Here is a 15,589-nt window from a genome sequence, read left to right as displayed (position 1 = left end):
AATGACCAAAAGGACTGAAGGGGACTTCACGAATAATTGGGTTTCATCCTCATGTTGACTTTTTTGATATTCTTTTGTTGACGTCAAAGCTCAGTTTCACCTGTATGGGGTTCCGATGTCCACTAGACATACAATAGCTTGGAAACTCTTCAGAATTCTTGTCATCATTGAGTACGTTTGATCCCATTTCATTGAAACGATCTTTGTATTTAGCCCAAGGCTGGGCAAAAATTTCTGTTCGATGGTCACATTTGATTTTTTAAATGGGCTCTGTAACTTATAGACATTGAAAAAACAGGTTTTGTCAAATAGTTTCTCTGAATAATAAAATATTTCATGCTCATTTCAAATTGTATTTTAATTAACTTACCGTAATTATAATCAACACATGAATTTAACCAAAAAAACCTGCATAAAGCATGTTATATTGTTTACTCGGATCTTATTTTGTCATTTACAACAAGTCACTGGAAAATAATACCGTAAATACAATTGAATGAACATATTTTAGGCAACATGGAGCTAAATTAATTTATACCCATTATCGGCCTCTTGATAAAGTAAGTGCTTGGTGGGCCAGATTAAAGGAATGAGTGGGGCCCTTTGTGGCCCCCCAAAAACTTTTTGAAGTTAAAAAGTACATCAGAGAGTTGTGAACTGTAGTTTATCATGTACACTAAGTAGTCAATCAATATGCCATCATAACCATGTTGCTCAATGTACAAGCGGACGTGCATGAAGCTGCAAGATGCGTGTTCGTGTGTGTGTGTGTGTGTGTCACACATGAGGAAATCCACCAGTGGATGAAAACAGTTTGTTGTGTCTTTGTGCAGAACAACCCAAAGAGGAAACTGCCCTGACTCAATCTCTGGCCGCCAGTCATCATCGTCAATCAGTGTGAGGACAAAGTCGGAACAGAACACCCTCGCACCTCCTTTCAAATTGAAGTAAGTACACTTTGATGGATGCTAAAAAGTGTGTGACCACGATGTTCTTTTATGTGTTATCAATGTTAAAGCGGTGAGGAGTCTTGGATGTGAAAATGTTTTTGTGCCTGCCCTCACTGTGGGAAAGTGCCCGGAGTTTTTCCACTCCATGTGCACACTACTCAATTTGACACTCATCCTGCGTATTACACAAGAAAGGTGGCGACCATTTAGTTGCCAGCTTAAAATTGTCTTCAATAGACACAGCTTTGTTTAAAACGTACAGTACGTATGCATTGTTTTTTTCTCATTACAGAATAAATAGAAAATTTGACTGGTCCACAGCCTTTCATAAGGCACACTTCCTTTTTTGCATTTCATGTGTCAATTTACGAAAACTGCGTAATCTCTCAAGCGGGAATGACATGTTTTCTTTTGTTTTCCCTCGTGATCCGAAACAACTTCATTGAAGAAGCACACATCAGGCAAATTGTAGGTCGAGAACTTGAGTGTATTTGGGCTGCCCAAAAGGCATTGATCAAAAAGTAAGCGCATGAGTTGTTGCTACATTCTTTCAGCAATCACGATTGTGGTTTAAAGACACGTGGTTCATGTTCTTCATCATCCATTGGTGGACAGCAGTGGTTCTCAAACTTCTTACATACCAAGTTACCACCTCAAAAATATTCGGGATCACCATAAGGGCCAACAATAAAAGACAGTTGCATAGTAGGCCCACGTGTTCATTATAAATGAGACGGAGGTCAATACAGGAAGTCAATTAGGACACAATCCGAGGCGTCAACCGTAAAAATAAATAAATAAATAAATACATTTTTAAAAAACATGCAAAACTGCACAAATATTAGCAATATAACATAGCAAGCTCATAAAAGGTGAACCGTCGTATTAAATGTTGAAGACACACACACACACACACACACACACACACACACACACACACACACACAAAAGGAGTTAGCACATTCTCCCTGTGATGGTACATGTTAGGTTCAGGTTTATAACTGGTTTTGTGGGGGATTTTTCATTATGGTTAATTTTTATGTCATTGATGAGTTTTTTTAAAAATAAAATGTAGTTACTTTTAATGATTTTTAAGCGCACATTTGTTTTTATTGGTGTGTGTATGTTTTAGAAAATGCTTCATTTTAGTGTAGTTATTATAAGTTATAGTATTAGTTTGTTTTTTTAAATTAATATGGAGAATCTGTCGAGTGCAAGATAAACGTAGTCGTTCTTGTGTCGATCGGATTGATTTGGTAACACACAGAGGCTGAAATCTGATTGGATGAAAAATCCAACCGCCACACCAGAGGCAATGCAGCCGGGAGAAACACTCGCAAATGAGGAGAATAGACCGTGTATTGATGCAATTTCGTGGAAGAAATATTAGAATTAGGTGATCATAAATGGTAACTGCTTCCAATACTGTTTATGCCAGCAGAAAAGGCCTTGCTGGTTCTGCCACTCTTAACATTTTTGTTTTAATCCAGCCTCTTTTATTGGATGTTATTAGTTTGAGGTAATCCCTGAGAACAGCAGCAAACCCCCTCCTGCTCTCCTCCCCTCACGTTCACTCCTCCTCTTCTTCTGCCTCCCCCTCCTCTTCCTCAGCTGCCGGTACCACAGCAGCAGCAGCAGCAACAGCAGCGGCGTGCCACAGATCCAGCTGACCTCCACAGCGCTGCTGGCATGGCGGACGCTCCACTCAACAACTCCTGGCCCTCTTTCTCCAAGCTCTGGATGAAAAGGTGGTCCTTCAAGAGAGGTATGTGTCCAACTTTGCAACATTTTCTTTTCGACTGACCTTTTGGGATCTTGCAAGACTCCATGTTGGGTGAACTTAGTCCAATCAATTTTGCATGGAAACACATTTATTTGAGGACAAGCAAGGCCTATTCTCATGTCATTGTTGAATGGGCGGCAGTTGTGCGCATTAAGTTAGCATTGGGGCAATATGGCGGAGCAGAAACAAACAGGAAGTGCTAGATGTGCATCCAGGCACGAGGTAGAACATCAAAGCTGTTTTGAGAGCTCGCACGAGTTTTCAGGTTGTATCACACACACACACACACAAAACCACAATTTGAAATGTCAACCACTATGACATTACCCATTCTAGCACAGGTGGCAAATCAAAGGCCCATGGGCCAGATGTGCGGGCCACATAGTTGTATGTGGCCCGCAAAGGCAAGGCAGGCAAGCAAGGCAAATTTATTTGTATTGCACAATTCAACAGCACCCCCCCCCCAAAGGCAAACAAGGAAAAAAGAAACAAAGACCTTAAAATATTGCAAAGACGTTGATTTCTGCTTCAACGCTGATCTATTGGTTCAACCGTCAGATCATCTAATTAAAAGCAAACATGAACAAATGGGTTTTTAACCTTAATGTAAAGAAACTCAAGTGTCTTGCCTGATCAACACTCTTCTGGGAGTTTGTTGCACATACAGTATGCGGGGCATAGAAGCTGAATGCTGCTTCTCCATATTTAGTTCAGACTCTCGGGACAGAGCATAGCCCGGTCTCTGATAATCTCAGAGTTCTCGGTCGTTTCCATTCAATGAACGTTAGGTGCTAAAAGTTGCAAGCCAGTGTAATGACTGGGATGATATGATCCATTTATATGGTTTGAGTTAGGACTCGAGCAACAGCGTTCTGAATTAATTGCAGATGTTTGATGGATTTTTCCTTTTCTTCATAAAGGTACTGTAACTATAATCAAGACTATTGAAGATAAATGCATGGATGAGTTTGGTCAGGACCTGCTGAGATATCAACTTTTCTCTGCAATTTTTCGAAAATGTATTTTTTTTTAATGTTTGGTTTTTACGTTTAAAATATCATTTGAATGGCAACCACAATATAAATAAAATCAGACACTCAGCAATGGCTGCTTTAACGATAACTGATGAGTGCCCAACAAGTTGAATCGGGATGAAAACGTTTGCCATCATGTGGTTATAATGAAGACGCAATGTAAAATGACATTTCAAGAAAACACTTTGACGGCGGTAGCCATGATGTGATCATGTTTTAATCACATGACGACCATCAAAAGTTCCTCTTGTGATTGTCATGCTGCTCGGCACACCGATGACCGTTCAGCTGCCCGTTTCCCTTTTGTTTTTTTGCTCTTTTTTATTTTATTTTTTTTGTGGTTTTTTTGTGGTTGCTATTACCATTGTTTGTTGTTGTAATTTGAATGATTATTTCTTACAGTAGGTTTTTAACACATGGAATGCAGTATAGGTACTGTTTTTGTTCTTAATCATTCACTTGCGATTTAATTCTGCAGCTTTCAGATTCCGAGATGAATAAAACGCAAGTAATGTGAGTCATTTATTCTTTCTGTGAGGCCTGATACCAAATGACAGACGGACCGGTACCGGTCCGCGGCCCAGGGGTTGAGGACCGGTACTTTATTTGACTGAGGGTTGTGTTCAGTTCAATGAATATTTTCAAGCTCAATAATGAGCATTTGTTCCGGACTTCAATGTTCATTTTCAGGTAAAACAAAGGTGAAAAGCAAATAATTTTGTCCAAGTTTTATTAGTTACAAAATCTAGTGTGACATTCAGCACCATGTTGTGAAACTCTCGATTTGATTCTCCAGTACTGACACAAAATAAGAAAATGACATGAATCTAAAATATTTCCCTGAGACTTTGGTCTTTCATCAGGTAAACCTTTTGTTTATATCTAATGTATTGATTCCAAGAACTTTTCAAGCGTGTAATAAGTGTGAAGTCAAGCCTCGGTCTCCACGACATCTAATACCATTTGTAAATTAGAACAAATATGATTATGTCTACAAATGATAAACCGTGAACTAGATAAAAAAGGAGGTGACAGAATCCAACAGTCAATGTGGAAGACTCTGTAGAGACTTTGTAAAAGTGATTTACTTTTGATGACATTGAATCCAGCAGCAGATCACTTACAGCGAAGTGGAGACTAAGCTGACAATAACAAGACCACACACACCCACACACACGCTCGCATGTACACACGCACGCGTTTGATCGTGGTGTGATGTATTATCCGTTACACATGAGCGACCATAAAAGGCGTTTTGCAAGCTGCCATGTTTACAAATGCTTGTGATGTAGTCTTATAGAAAATACAGTCGATGTACGGTCCAGTATATGAACATGTCTGCCGCTGGGCTTACCTGGCGTCTCTGTGGCTGCCATGTTTGCAGTTTATTGTGTCTTTCTGCCCAGGCCTGTCTGCATTCGATTTTACATCATGAAATCTGCTCTGATGAAGTTACTGTACCATAATAAATGCAAAAACAAAAGCACTGATGACAAAGTTAATATTAAAGTCCACAAAGTGCATTGCAAACTACATTTTCTAAAGCAGCCTTAAATGGATTATAGTCAGCCGGTTTTCTGTGGTTCTCATCATTTTATCCTGAAGTCACAACACTGGAAAAAAAATATGAGTCAATTAAAATATGTTCAATTCAAGCAAAATATGCTTGGTCACTTTCTGCCAAGATATTTGTTCTTACTAGGCAGTTTTTGTGAATGAAATACTACATCTGTTTAAATATAAACACACAAGTTGTAAGACAATGTTGGTGGGGTTTTTATTTTATGTATTTATTTATTGGCTGGCTATCTTTACCTGTTTACAATACAATACATGCTGATTTATATAGCGCTTTCACAACAGCGGCAGCTGTAACAAAGCGCTTAACAAAACAGTTAACAAAAGTAAAGTAAAATAATAAAAACAACACATAACATAAAACACGGAGAGTCGTGCAGTCCTAACCACTTTTCCGTCACACGCTTTGTTGTTTGAAGCAGTTTGAGGAAATCTTCCCAATCTTTGCAGATACTTCTGCTTAAATTAAGTAATATATTACTCATTTCATTAGTTCATTATTTTATGATTTATTTATGAATTATTTTGAGCTTGTTTGAAAAAAAAAAAAGGTTTCAGTTGGTGCAGTGTGGTACCCTCATGTGGCCAGTGTCGTCCTAAAAAGCCAAGGTAAAATGCAAACACTTGTGGCTCACTGAGCTGAAGTCTCACCGAACAAGGCGTTTTTCAATGTGTGTAAGTTCCGTGAGTGCTACACAAGCTCCCCTTTTATGTTATGCGGAACAATCACAGAAGGATGTGGAGAGAAGAGTGTCGGCGTAGAGTGCGGATGTGTATTTGGACCTGAGAGTTGAGCGCTTGGAATTGAAGCGGGTTTACATTGGTGCGGGAGAAACGAACCCATCTCTTTTATTCGTCAATGGAAGTGACAGATTCTTGTTTACTTTCAAAGTTAACTTGGATCAGACGTGTGCACATTTTTTGAGGAAAGGACACTTAGATTCTCTCCTCTTTCATCTAGAACTGCTTCTAACAACAAAGCTTATGAGGGGAAAGTGGTTAAGATTGCATGTCCATGTCTTATGTTAAGTGTTATATTACCATATTTTGTTATTTTATATTAACTGTTCTGTAAAGTTCTTTGTTACAGCTGCAGCTGTTGTGAAAGCGGCATCTAAATAAAGATGTGTTGTAATGTATTGCATTTTGGAGTGTCAGGTATTGTGTTTTATGAGACTGTTTCTGACTTTTCCACATTAATAAGTACATCATATGACCTTTTGGGGAGAAGGTAAACAAGCTGGTCAGCTGAATTCAAGTAGAAAAAAAAAGAGTGAAGACGTGTGGAGCCAGGCTGGCTTAGTCTCAAGCTTCGCTTCACGGGAAATACTCTTATGAAATACGACTTACGTAAGCTGTCATAACTGTGGCTTTCCCCTCCGCTGATGGTGTGGCTTAAATCGCCATGGTAACCTTGACATGACGCCCAAACAGAGTTTTCAGACGCTTCGATTGAAATATGAAATGGGTAGCGCACTTTCGAAACACGCAGCACGGGCTAATGATACTTGAGTTCTATCAAAACAATACAAATTGAATTATGGTCTCTTATGATTGACAGTCAACGAGGTGATCCTACCTACACATTGAACTGTTTCATTCATTATTTTTCAGCCTCTGAGTGCAAGCCATACAGCGGACCAATTGGACAAACAAGTCGAAGTGCTAGTAAACAAGCGAGTGGATCGTGGAGTGGACCACATGTTGCACTTCCCGCTCCTGCGGGGACAATGTCCTCGCCCTCTCCATCGCCTCCCCCCGTCACTGAGGATGTCTTTTTGGAGGGCACCAACGAGGATCAGGTTATTTGATATTTAATACAGAGGATACGCTGTGGACTGGTCGGCATTTGATTGCAGGGAACGTAGAAAGCATTTACATTCCCACCCCGATGATTTGGAGTCTTGACTCAATCTGAAATCTGTTTAAGCGCAGTATTTATTTGTTTTAGGTTTATATCTAGCTAGCTAGCTAGCTAGCTAGAGCGAGCAAGCTATCTCTCTCTCTCTCTCTCTCTCTCAAGAGAGAGAGAGAGAGAGAGAGAGAGAGAGAGTACAATTCCCAAACAACTGTTCAACTTTCCTCATTCTATGTGGCTGGACAGGAATACATACTGTACAAAAATAAATACATGAAAAATATACCCCGTAAAGTCATGTATGAAATGACTTGACAAAGACAAAGGACATTTTCACTGTCACAGTCAGTCTGATTTAGTTTCATAAATGTGAAATACAGTTTCAGTTACTTTGCATTACTGTACATCGTATACAGTTCCATAGTTTTTTCTATATACCACTTTAAGAACAATAACAAATTAAAACTTAACCTCACACTCAACCGGTCCAGGGTGTGCCCCGCCTCTTGCCTGTAGTCAGCTGGGAGAGGTTCCAACGCAACCGTCACCCTAATGAGAACGAGTGCTATCAAAAACGGAGGATGGATTGATGTTTATTACAATAGTTTGCAGTGGTGTAGAAGGTCAGTGCATCATACAAGGAAGTGTAGCTAAAACCGAAATGTTAGAAAAAGCTGTCAGTATGATGCAGTGCAGTTTGACAACACTGTAAATGTAAATTGTGTGCCTGATACTGTAGACAATGAATCAGGTCTTGGGCCTTCCTTGATGAGAAACAATGAAGGACAAATCCGGAGTGGTTTCTAGAATGAGAGTTTAGGAGTGTTGAACTCCCGGCCAAGAGAAATGGTCATTTTTTTTCCAAAGCAATTCCATCGCCGCTTTGAAGAAAGAGACAAAACACACTTCTGTGACAAAAACATCAAGTCAATTTATACAACAAACATACAGTTACCGGTACCCTACTATCGTTGAAATTTGATACCTTAGTACCTTGTACATACATACATACACATTAGCGGTATTATTTTTTTCTGGAGTAAACCGGAAAACCAGTGAGTACTAAAAGTACCAAAAATTGACCTTGTACTTTAATGTGAAATGCAATACATAACATGTAAAACACAACAACAGGAAACATCTAAAACATAAAATCCTTTCTTTGCTCCTCCCTTTCTCCGTGTGCTAATAAAAGTGTTAATGCTAATTAATAGTCATCTGGTTAGTAACCGTTAGCTTGTCAGTGGTACCTTTTGTTTTCATAACAGCACATGCACGTGACACAAGTGCAAGCTTCTCTCATTCCACTTCAAACATGGGACAGCGGAGCTGTTTCCGACCACCTGGAATGTGTCTGAGCTGTCACCAAACAGCATAAACGGTGACCTTTGATTCAATGCAACAAAAATGAAGAAGGGTAATGATAATAGTGTTGTCAACAACGCACTATTACCACAGTGTTCGTGATGAATAGTCGTTAAGAAATGTCACACATAAACTGTATCCTGGTTTGAGCCAGGTCCAGTACTTTACAACTGTTTATCACTGGAAGGTGGCACATTGCGTTTTGATATCTTGCACTCAAAGCCCTGTCAGGAAGCTGTGGGAGGGATTGGGCGCAACAAACCATTTTTGAGGCAAAGGTGGAGCTATAATGTTTGTTATTTAAAACTTGTTTCAATGAAGTACTTTTTTAAAAAAACACATTTAAAAAAATATTAGCAATAAATTTACAGCAATAAAGCAAAAAATTAGCAAAAAATTTACAGCAATAAATACATAAAGAGATACATAAATAAATAAACAGCTCCAATTATAAGGGTGGTGGGAATCAATTTAGTGGTGTTGTAGCTACACTATCGTACTTACGACAGACTTGCAAGTATCTTTCCATGAGTATTTATTTTTCTGATGCCTTTTCACTGTATACTCTACATTTTAAAACAGATATCAATACCTTTTATTCCCTACTAAAGCTTATCAATCTATGGGAACGTGTTTTGATAGCATAAAAGTCGAGCCAACACGAACTAGCTCATTGAACTATGACGAGAACTCTGTAAAAGCATTTTTTTTTTGCCATGTTATCAAAATAGGTATACAATTTTGTACATTTCGTAATTTTACTTTTTTTTGTGACTAGTACAGGAGTTGTATCAGTACTATTTTTTTTTTTTACCAAAGTCTTCCACAAGTAGCTCTACTTCTATACTTTAGAACAGAAGTGCCAAACTCATTTTTGTCGTGAGCCACATTAGAGTTACTGTTTTCCTCGGAGGGCCATTGTGATCAAATAAAAGACGTCAACAATAATGGTTAATTCAACTATTGTTTAAGTTACTATAATGAGGGCTTTGGTTACAAGAAAATGCTTACAATATGTCTCTTATTCTTTACATATGAAAATGTTCAATTTGGATCGAGGTTTTAGCAAGCGTCATGCAAATTGACATGCTTGATTTGCTTCCCCGGGCCACATAAAAGGACGTGGCGGGCCGGATCTGGCCCCGGGCCTTGAGTTTGACACCTGTGCTTTAGAACAAAGTGTGAGTGCTTTTGCCACCAGTTGTCCTTTTCCCTTGCAGGATGAATCGTCTGTAGTGAGCGAGTCTGAGGTGAAAGGTATGGAGGTGAGCAGCAGCACGGATGACCTGCAAGGCCTTAGCTCTTCCTTTGGAGACTCGGACTACTTCAGAGACCTGGACATCAATCTCGACGGTCCACTGAAAACCAGCAGTCCCGAGCTGACCTCCCAGACAACAGCACCCCATCTGACTGAGCGAGTATCATCCAAGGAAGCGCCCGGCCCTCTGGTGGTTACCCAGCTGAGCCCCAAACTCTTGCCGAGCTGTGAGATTGACAGCCACGACTCCTTCGTCCTGGGAGTTGGTCTTAGCGTGACCATTGATCTGGATGGACTGTTGGGATCAATGGAAGCAAGTCCCACCAAAAGAGAATCATGTAACCATGGAAACATGGTGCGTTTAAATGGAGATGTTGACATTGACAGTTTTCCTAATTTAGTGAGATCCATGTCGACCTCGCGAAGACACAGCTGGGGTGTTCCCCTTGCGCCCATCAACCTGGGAAGGAGGTACTGCTCTCATCATTTCTTGTCTATACTTATCCCTGTATTCTCCATCACTCAGTGTGTCCCATATTCTTTTCAAATTCATGTCTAATGTTTTCAGAATATTAAGACTTTTTTTTTATAGTGGGATTATATCAGTCAAATGAAGTCGCGGGAAGTGGGCTACACCCTAGACTGGTCATCAGCCAATCACAAGACAAATGTAGACAAATGACCATTCATACTGGCATTTACACATATGGTCAGTTTTGAGTCTTGCATATTTTTGCTGCACTGTAATTGGCCGGCGACCACTTCATGTTTGAGTCAGAAGCACGAGAAAATAGATGGCTTGCAGGATTTTGTAATGCGAGAGGAAGTCGTCGTACAAAGAGAAAATCCACACAAGCATAGGAGGAAGACGCAAACCCCACACACCCTCAGCTGAGATCCAAATTCTGAAAATTTGAACTGTGTGGCCGACATGCAAACCACGAGTTCACCACGCTGCCTTACTGGGCCAAAGGGTCCAACATATGTATTATATACATTTTTCCCGTGAGAATCCAGATTTGTAAATCTCAGCAGAGGTCAGTGCTCTGTCAGTTCTTATGTTTGAAATGATACAAACCTGTAACAACAAAAAAAACTAAAACAAAAAAAACAAGACCCTAGCCGTTTTGTGGATGTTTTTTTTTTTAGTTAAGGCATCGCTCCTGATGGAAAAATTAAAAAGCAGAACATCAGAGTTTGATTTAGATTTAACCACTGGCACTTTAAATGGTGACAAGCGTGTGCTGACTCCCATTTAACATTTGTTTGAATATAAGTAATTTATTCTCACTATAGCACAGTTATAAGAGTTGTTTTTTCCCTGAACCGAGGCGTGTAGGCTTTTTACACAACGACAGTCTGAAAAGGGCCATATTATTTTATGTGGTAATAAAAGTGAGTCAACATATATTCCGACTTTATACAGGTCCGAACCAAAGTTCCAGAGGTGTGAACGTGTGTGTGAGTGGTTGTTTGATGAGTTAGAAGAGAAGAGGATACTAGTTTGAATGACAATCATTATTCCTGCTTGTGTCGATGCTTGTCAGACTGAGTCTCGACACCATTGCCGTGGACAGCGATGGAGATGAGGATGAAGAAGAGCACAATGATCCCTTCCAGTCCACCCAGCAGAAGACTGACAGCTGCATTGCCTGTCCACTGGAGGAAACAGACGGTCCCAAGGAAAGGCTCTTCTCTCCCATCGCTAAGGTACAGTGGCTGAAATTGTGTCATGTGGATGCAGCTAACTTTTAACACTACACTCAAAATACAGAGATATTTTATTGACAGTGTGTAATGGAAAAAAGGACACTTCATTACGTCGCATCCTTTCGCTTAATATTAATCGTATGCACTATGTAGCGAATACTTGGAACTACCAGTAATAATTGCCATACTTTATAATGCAGGAGATGTATGCATATATTTCTTCAAATACACTACAGAAAATAGAATGATTTTTAAAAAAATAGATATTGAAAGCTTGGTTTGTATGGTGCATTGAATACTGACAAATATAAAATCTCCAACTTTCCCCAATCGTCCGTCAGTTCCATGCAAACGCATTTTATTTTAAATGCAACTAATCCTGAGAATTTATGTGGTCTTATTGGTCTTATGGCTCTTTAATTGTGACCAACGCTTGGTGAGGATGTTAAGAGTCCATTTTCAACAGCCATTTACAAGTTACTAAGTAAGTACAGCACATTGGCTAACATAAAATTAAGAAATGATAGTATACTTGGTTGCACTTTTTATGACGTAAGTGAGGTTAATGGGTTCAGGTGCACGTTCACAGCAATTGTTTTAAAAAAAATTTCAGACTCCAATCAAAACATTTAAACTCATTGTGCTGTATTGGCAACCCTTGCGACAACCTCTATAAACCCTGAATGCACAATTCTGATCTATCGCTGGTTATGTTTGCAAACATTTCAGACTGATGGCGTTCCCGGCAAGCAAGTGTATTCCCGCTCGGAGATCCTTGCCACAGATGAATGTTCACGTGCAGCACACATCTCTCGTATTGTGCAGACATCCAAACAGGCTGCGAGGGCAGCAGGAGGTGGGTTTGACTCTAACACGTGTAGAGCAGGGCTTGGCAAACTGGGCTCCGGACAACACAGCGGTCCTTCAAGCCATCGCTTCGCTTATATTTTTTAAATACAGTCCTCTTTTTAGGTTGAACTTTTTCAGTTCAATTGTTGACATTGGACTTTCTTCCTTTATTTAATATTAATGTCATAATGCTGCAACTATATCTCAGCACAAGACAGGTTGAGCGAAACGCGCAATCTAACTGTGCGCATGGGTGGATTTTTTTTTCTTTTGGTATTTTCATAGACGCACTTGTAGAAAGGGGTGTTTGCGCCATTGTGGGAGTGAACAGCCAATTTGCTTCCTGGCCAATGGAACTGAATCCTCTAATTTCTTTTAAACTCAGCTCTGGAGACAAACATAGTCTATATTGCCTAAACATAAACATACTCGCTGGAGCCCCTGCATGAGATCTATTTGCGGAAAGTACCTTTATAAAGAATTGCAGGCAGATCCCCACTTGTGGATAGTGTAAAAGTGGCCACTCTGAACTGAGCACTTGGAGGCCACCCTCCACCTGAAATCGTGTGTCTGTGAAAATGTTGATCCTTAATATTTGCAAAACCCTCATGTTGAGAACAGTAAAAAGTCACTTTCATCACGTTAACATTCTTTCCTTCTCTGGTGCAGCAGAGGAGTTTGACCCTGAGGAACACCTGCACTCCAATGAGGGGCAAAGTCATATGTAAGTCGACACCGTCATCAGTGAAGTGTGCTTAAACCCTCTCGAGTGAGGTCAGAGAGTATTACAGTACATGACTATGTGACTCCATCTGATCATGAATGATGCTTGAAAAGACGACTCTTCTGGTTTTCTGGTTCGATTCCATAAGGGGAACTGATACTGTGCACTGTCAGAAAAAGACTTAAAAGTAGGAGCCCATAACTGTCTCACATTCTTCATTCTACATGCCATCCACCCATCCATCCATCCATCAATTCATCAATTTCTCATAGCACTTATTCTCATTAGGGTCATGTTTCAGCTGGAGCTTATCCCAAAAAGACTTCACATGGACTAATCGTCAGCTAATTGTTTTTTAGTCAGCACATCAGGTTTCCTTGTTCTTCTTTTTCTTCTTCATAATAATAATAATCATCACCATCATTATCATAGTCATAATAATCAGAATAATAATAATGAGGAATAATGATGATAAGAATGATGATGACAATAATAACACTAGTCGCTGTTGGTGTAGTGGTACACTCGCCTGACTCGCATGCCGGCACCGTGGGATCAGTTCCTACTCAGTGATGATGCGGATGTGGGTGTGAATGGCTCTTTGTCTCCGTGTGCCCTGCGACTGACTGGCAACCAGTTCAGGGTGTGTTGCGCCTTCTGCCCGAAGTCAGCTGGGATAGGCTCCAGCTCACCCCCGAGACCCTGCGCAAGATAATTGGTGTCTAAAGTGAATGAATGAATAAATTAATTCAATACAAATACAAGCGCAGATACTCCTGAATAAACTATTGAATTTATTCACTAATTAATCAGATTAAAATGTTTTAATTAAGTACAGCTATGCATCCATCACATCCATAATATGAACCACTTGTCCTCACAAGGGTCGAATGGGTTTTCAACTAACTGACAAGAGATTGAACTATTAAACGTCATAAACTACACATGCCTTCAAAAAGGGTGACCGACTGATTGATTGATTAAAATTGTATTCAACTATACATTCTAAAAAAAAACAAGAAATGAAAATTACCACCAAAAATGACCATACTGAAAGACCACGTACTTAGTTAGATGCTACCACGTAATTCAATACATTTAATCAGTTCTAACCATGCTAGTTTAAAAAAGAAACAGTTTGTAAGCAACATCGAAATGAGTTAAAATACAGGGATAAAAAAACTCACTGACAATAAATTACGTTGTATTTCAAGAGTTAAAACTGCCCCAATAAGTATCTGGATTCATCAGACATGTTTCTTTGTATATTTCTCAACTGAATCAACAATATGAAATACAAAAAGGCCAAACGTCCCAGTCACCCCTTCGCCCCATTTCACTCAAGTCACCAGCCGTCTTTGAGAGTCGTATCCCCGAAAGGTACACAACGGTCATGTCTTTGCGCTTGTGTCATGCTTGTGTGCTGGTGCGCACACGGTGTTCTGCATCTGCGGCTTGTTATGTTCTCATACAAACAGACGTCTCCTCCCACAGAGCACATCACAGAGGGGCTTTCCCCATTCCCTGCTGACATCTCTGCTCCATGTCATGTGTCTGCAACCACCTCCTCCCACTACTGTACTGTCCTCTCTCCCACCATCCCCTTAGATGGCGTGTGTGCGTGTGTCTCGAGTACATGCGCACTTGTGTGAATGTGTGTGTCAGTTACTTTCCTTTCCTTTGCTTTGCTCCCAACTCAGCCCCAGTGTCTTGTTTGTCTTAGGCTGATGGTACAGAAAGTTCTACAGGAGCTAAAGTTGTACCACGGGTAAGTAAACAGGCGGCTGCTCAAAACGAGGAGCAAGGAGCAATGTGTGACCGGTCTCAGGCACCGTGCGTGTGCGTGTGTGTGTGTGTGTTTGTGTGTGTGTGTGTGCACGTCACCAGGTTATATGGTCCTTGCAAAGGAACACTCCAAAAATATCTTATTTTCTCATGTCGTGGCTAAAGGGAGTATTTACTCAACTGCAGATGGGCAAATCATCTATAACACTGTTCCTTTGCGATATTGCGGTCCACCTACCATGGCCCTGCTTCATCGTGGATTTACGGTAATTTTATTTTTCATGGAAAGCGTGCTTTTGTCCCAGGAATCTATAACGTGTGAAAGAGCATCAATTTTAGGGAGGCATTGAGTATCGCTCTTTAGCGAAACATGCACACTGTGTGTCATTGGGGATAGAGCCATGATTTGAGGAAATGCGTTATTTTGAGTCACACAACAATCTCCATGGCATTCATACACGCACTCTATTTCTCATTGTACATTGCATTCTTTTATGTTCATTTCACATTATGAAGCTGGTGTTTTGATTGCTACAGTGTGTCTATATTTCTCTATCTGCACCATATCCATTCAAACGCCTTGAATATGTTTGTACACACTATTGACTTGATTCTGATGAAAACAAGACTGACAGTCTTTTCTCACAACACTCACAATATTCTGCATGTTTTCATTTGCTGTACCTAATTAAGAT

General features: G+C 40.1%; 1 protein-coding gene across 2 annotated transcripts in view; it reads left to right on the top strand.

The window, feature by feature from the left end:
* Positions 1 to 814: 814 nt before the first annotated feature.
* The window catches only part of arhgef18b (rho/rac guanine nucleotide exchange factor (GEF) 18b), a 46,985-nt gene continuing 32,210 nt past the window's right edge, over positions 815 to 15,589 (top strand). Inside the window, exons 1-7 of one of the 2 annotated variants that reach the window (XM_052073971.1) lie at positions 815 to 947; positions 2,562 to 2,715; positions 6,960 to 7,147; positions 9,789 to 10,297; positions 11,374 to 11,536; positions 12,266 to 12,392; positions 13,055 to 13,109. In XM_052073971.1, coding sequence (XP_051929931.1) covers positions 2,640 to 2,715; positions 6,960 to 7,147; positions 9,789 to 10,297; positions 11,374 to 11,536; positions 12,266 to 12,392; positions 13,055 to 13,109 — 1,118 coding nt within the window. In that variant the 5' untranslated portion in view covers positions 815 to 947; positions 2,562 to 2,639. Of the gene's footprint in view, positions 948 to 2,561; positions 2,716 to 6,959; positions 7,148 to 9,788; positions 10,298 to 11,373; positions 11,537 to 12,265; positions 12,393 to 13,054; positions 13,110 to 14,459; positions 14,878 to 15,589 lie in introns of those variants that run through there. The other variant, XM_052073972.1, reaches the window with a different exon arrangement.

The sequence above is a fragment of the Hippocampus zosterae genome, chromosome 8 (assembly GCF_025434085.1).
Source record: "Hippocampus zosterae strain Florida chromosome 8, ASM2543408v3, whole genome shotgun sequence".
Lineage (NCBI taxonomy): Eukaryota > Metazoa > Chordata > Actinopteri > Syngnathiformes > Syngnathidae > Hippocampus > Hippocampus zosterae.
This window is presented reverse-complemented; position numbering and strand designations above follow the sequence as displayed.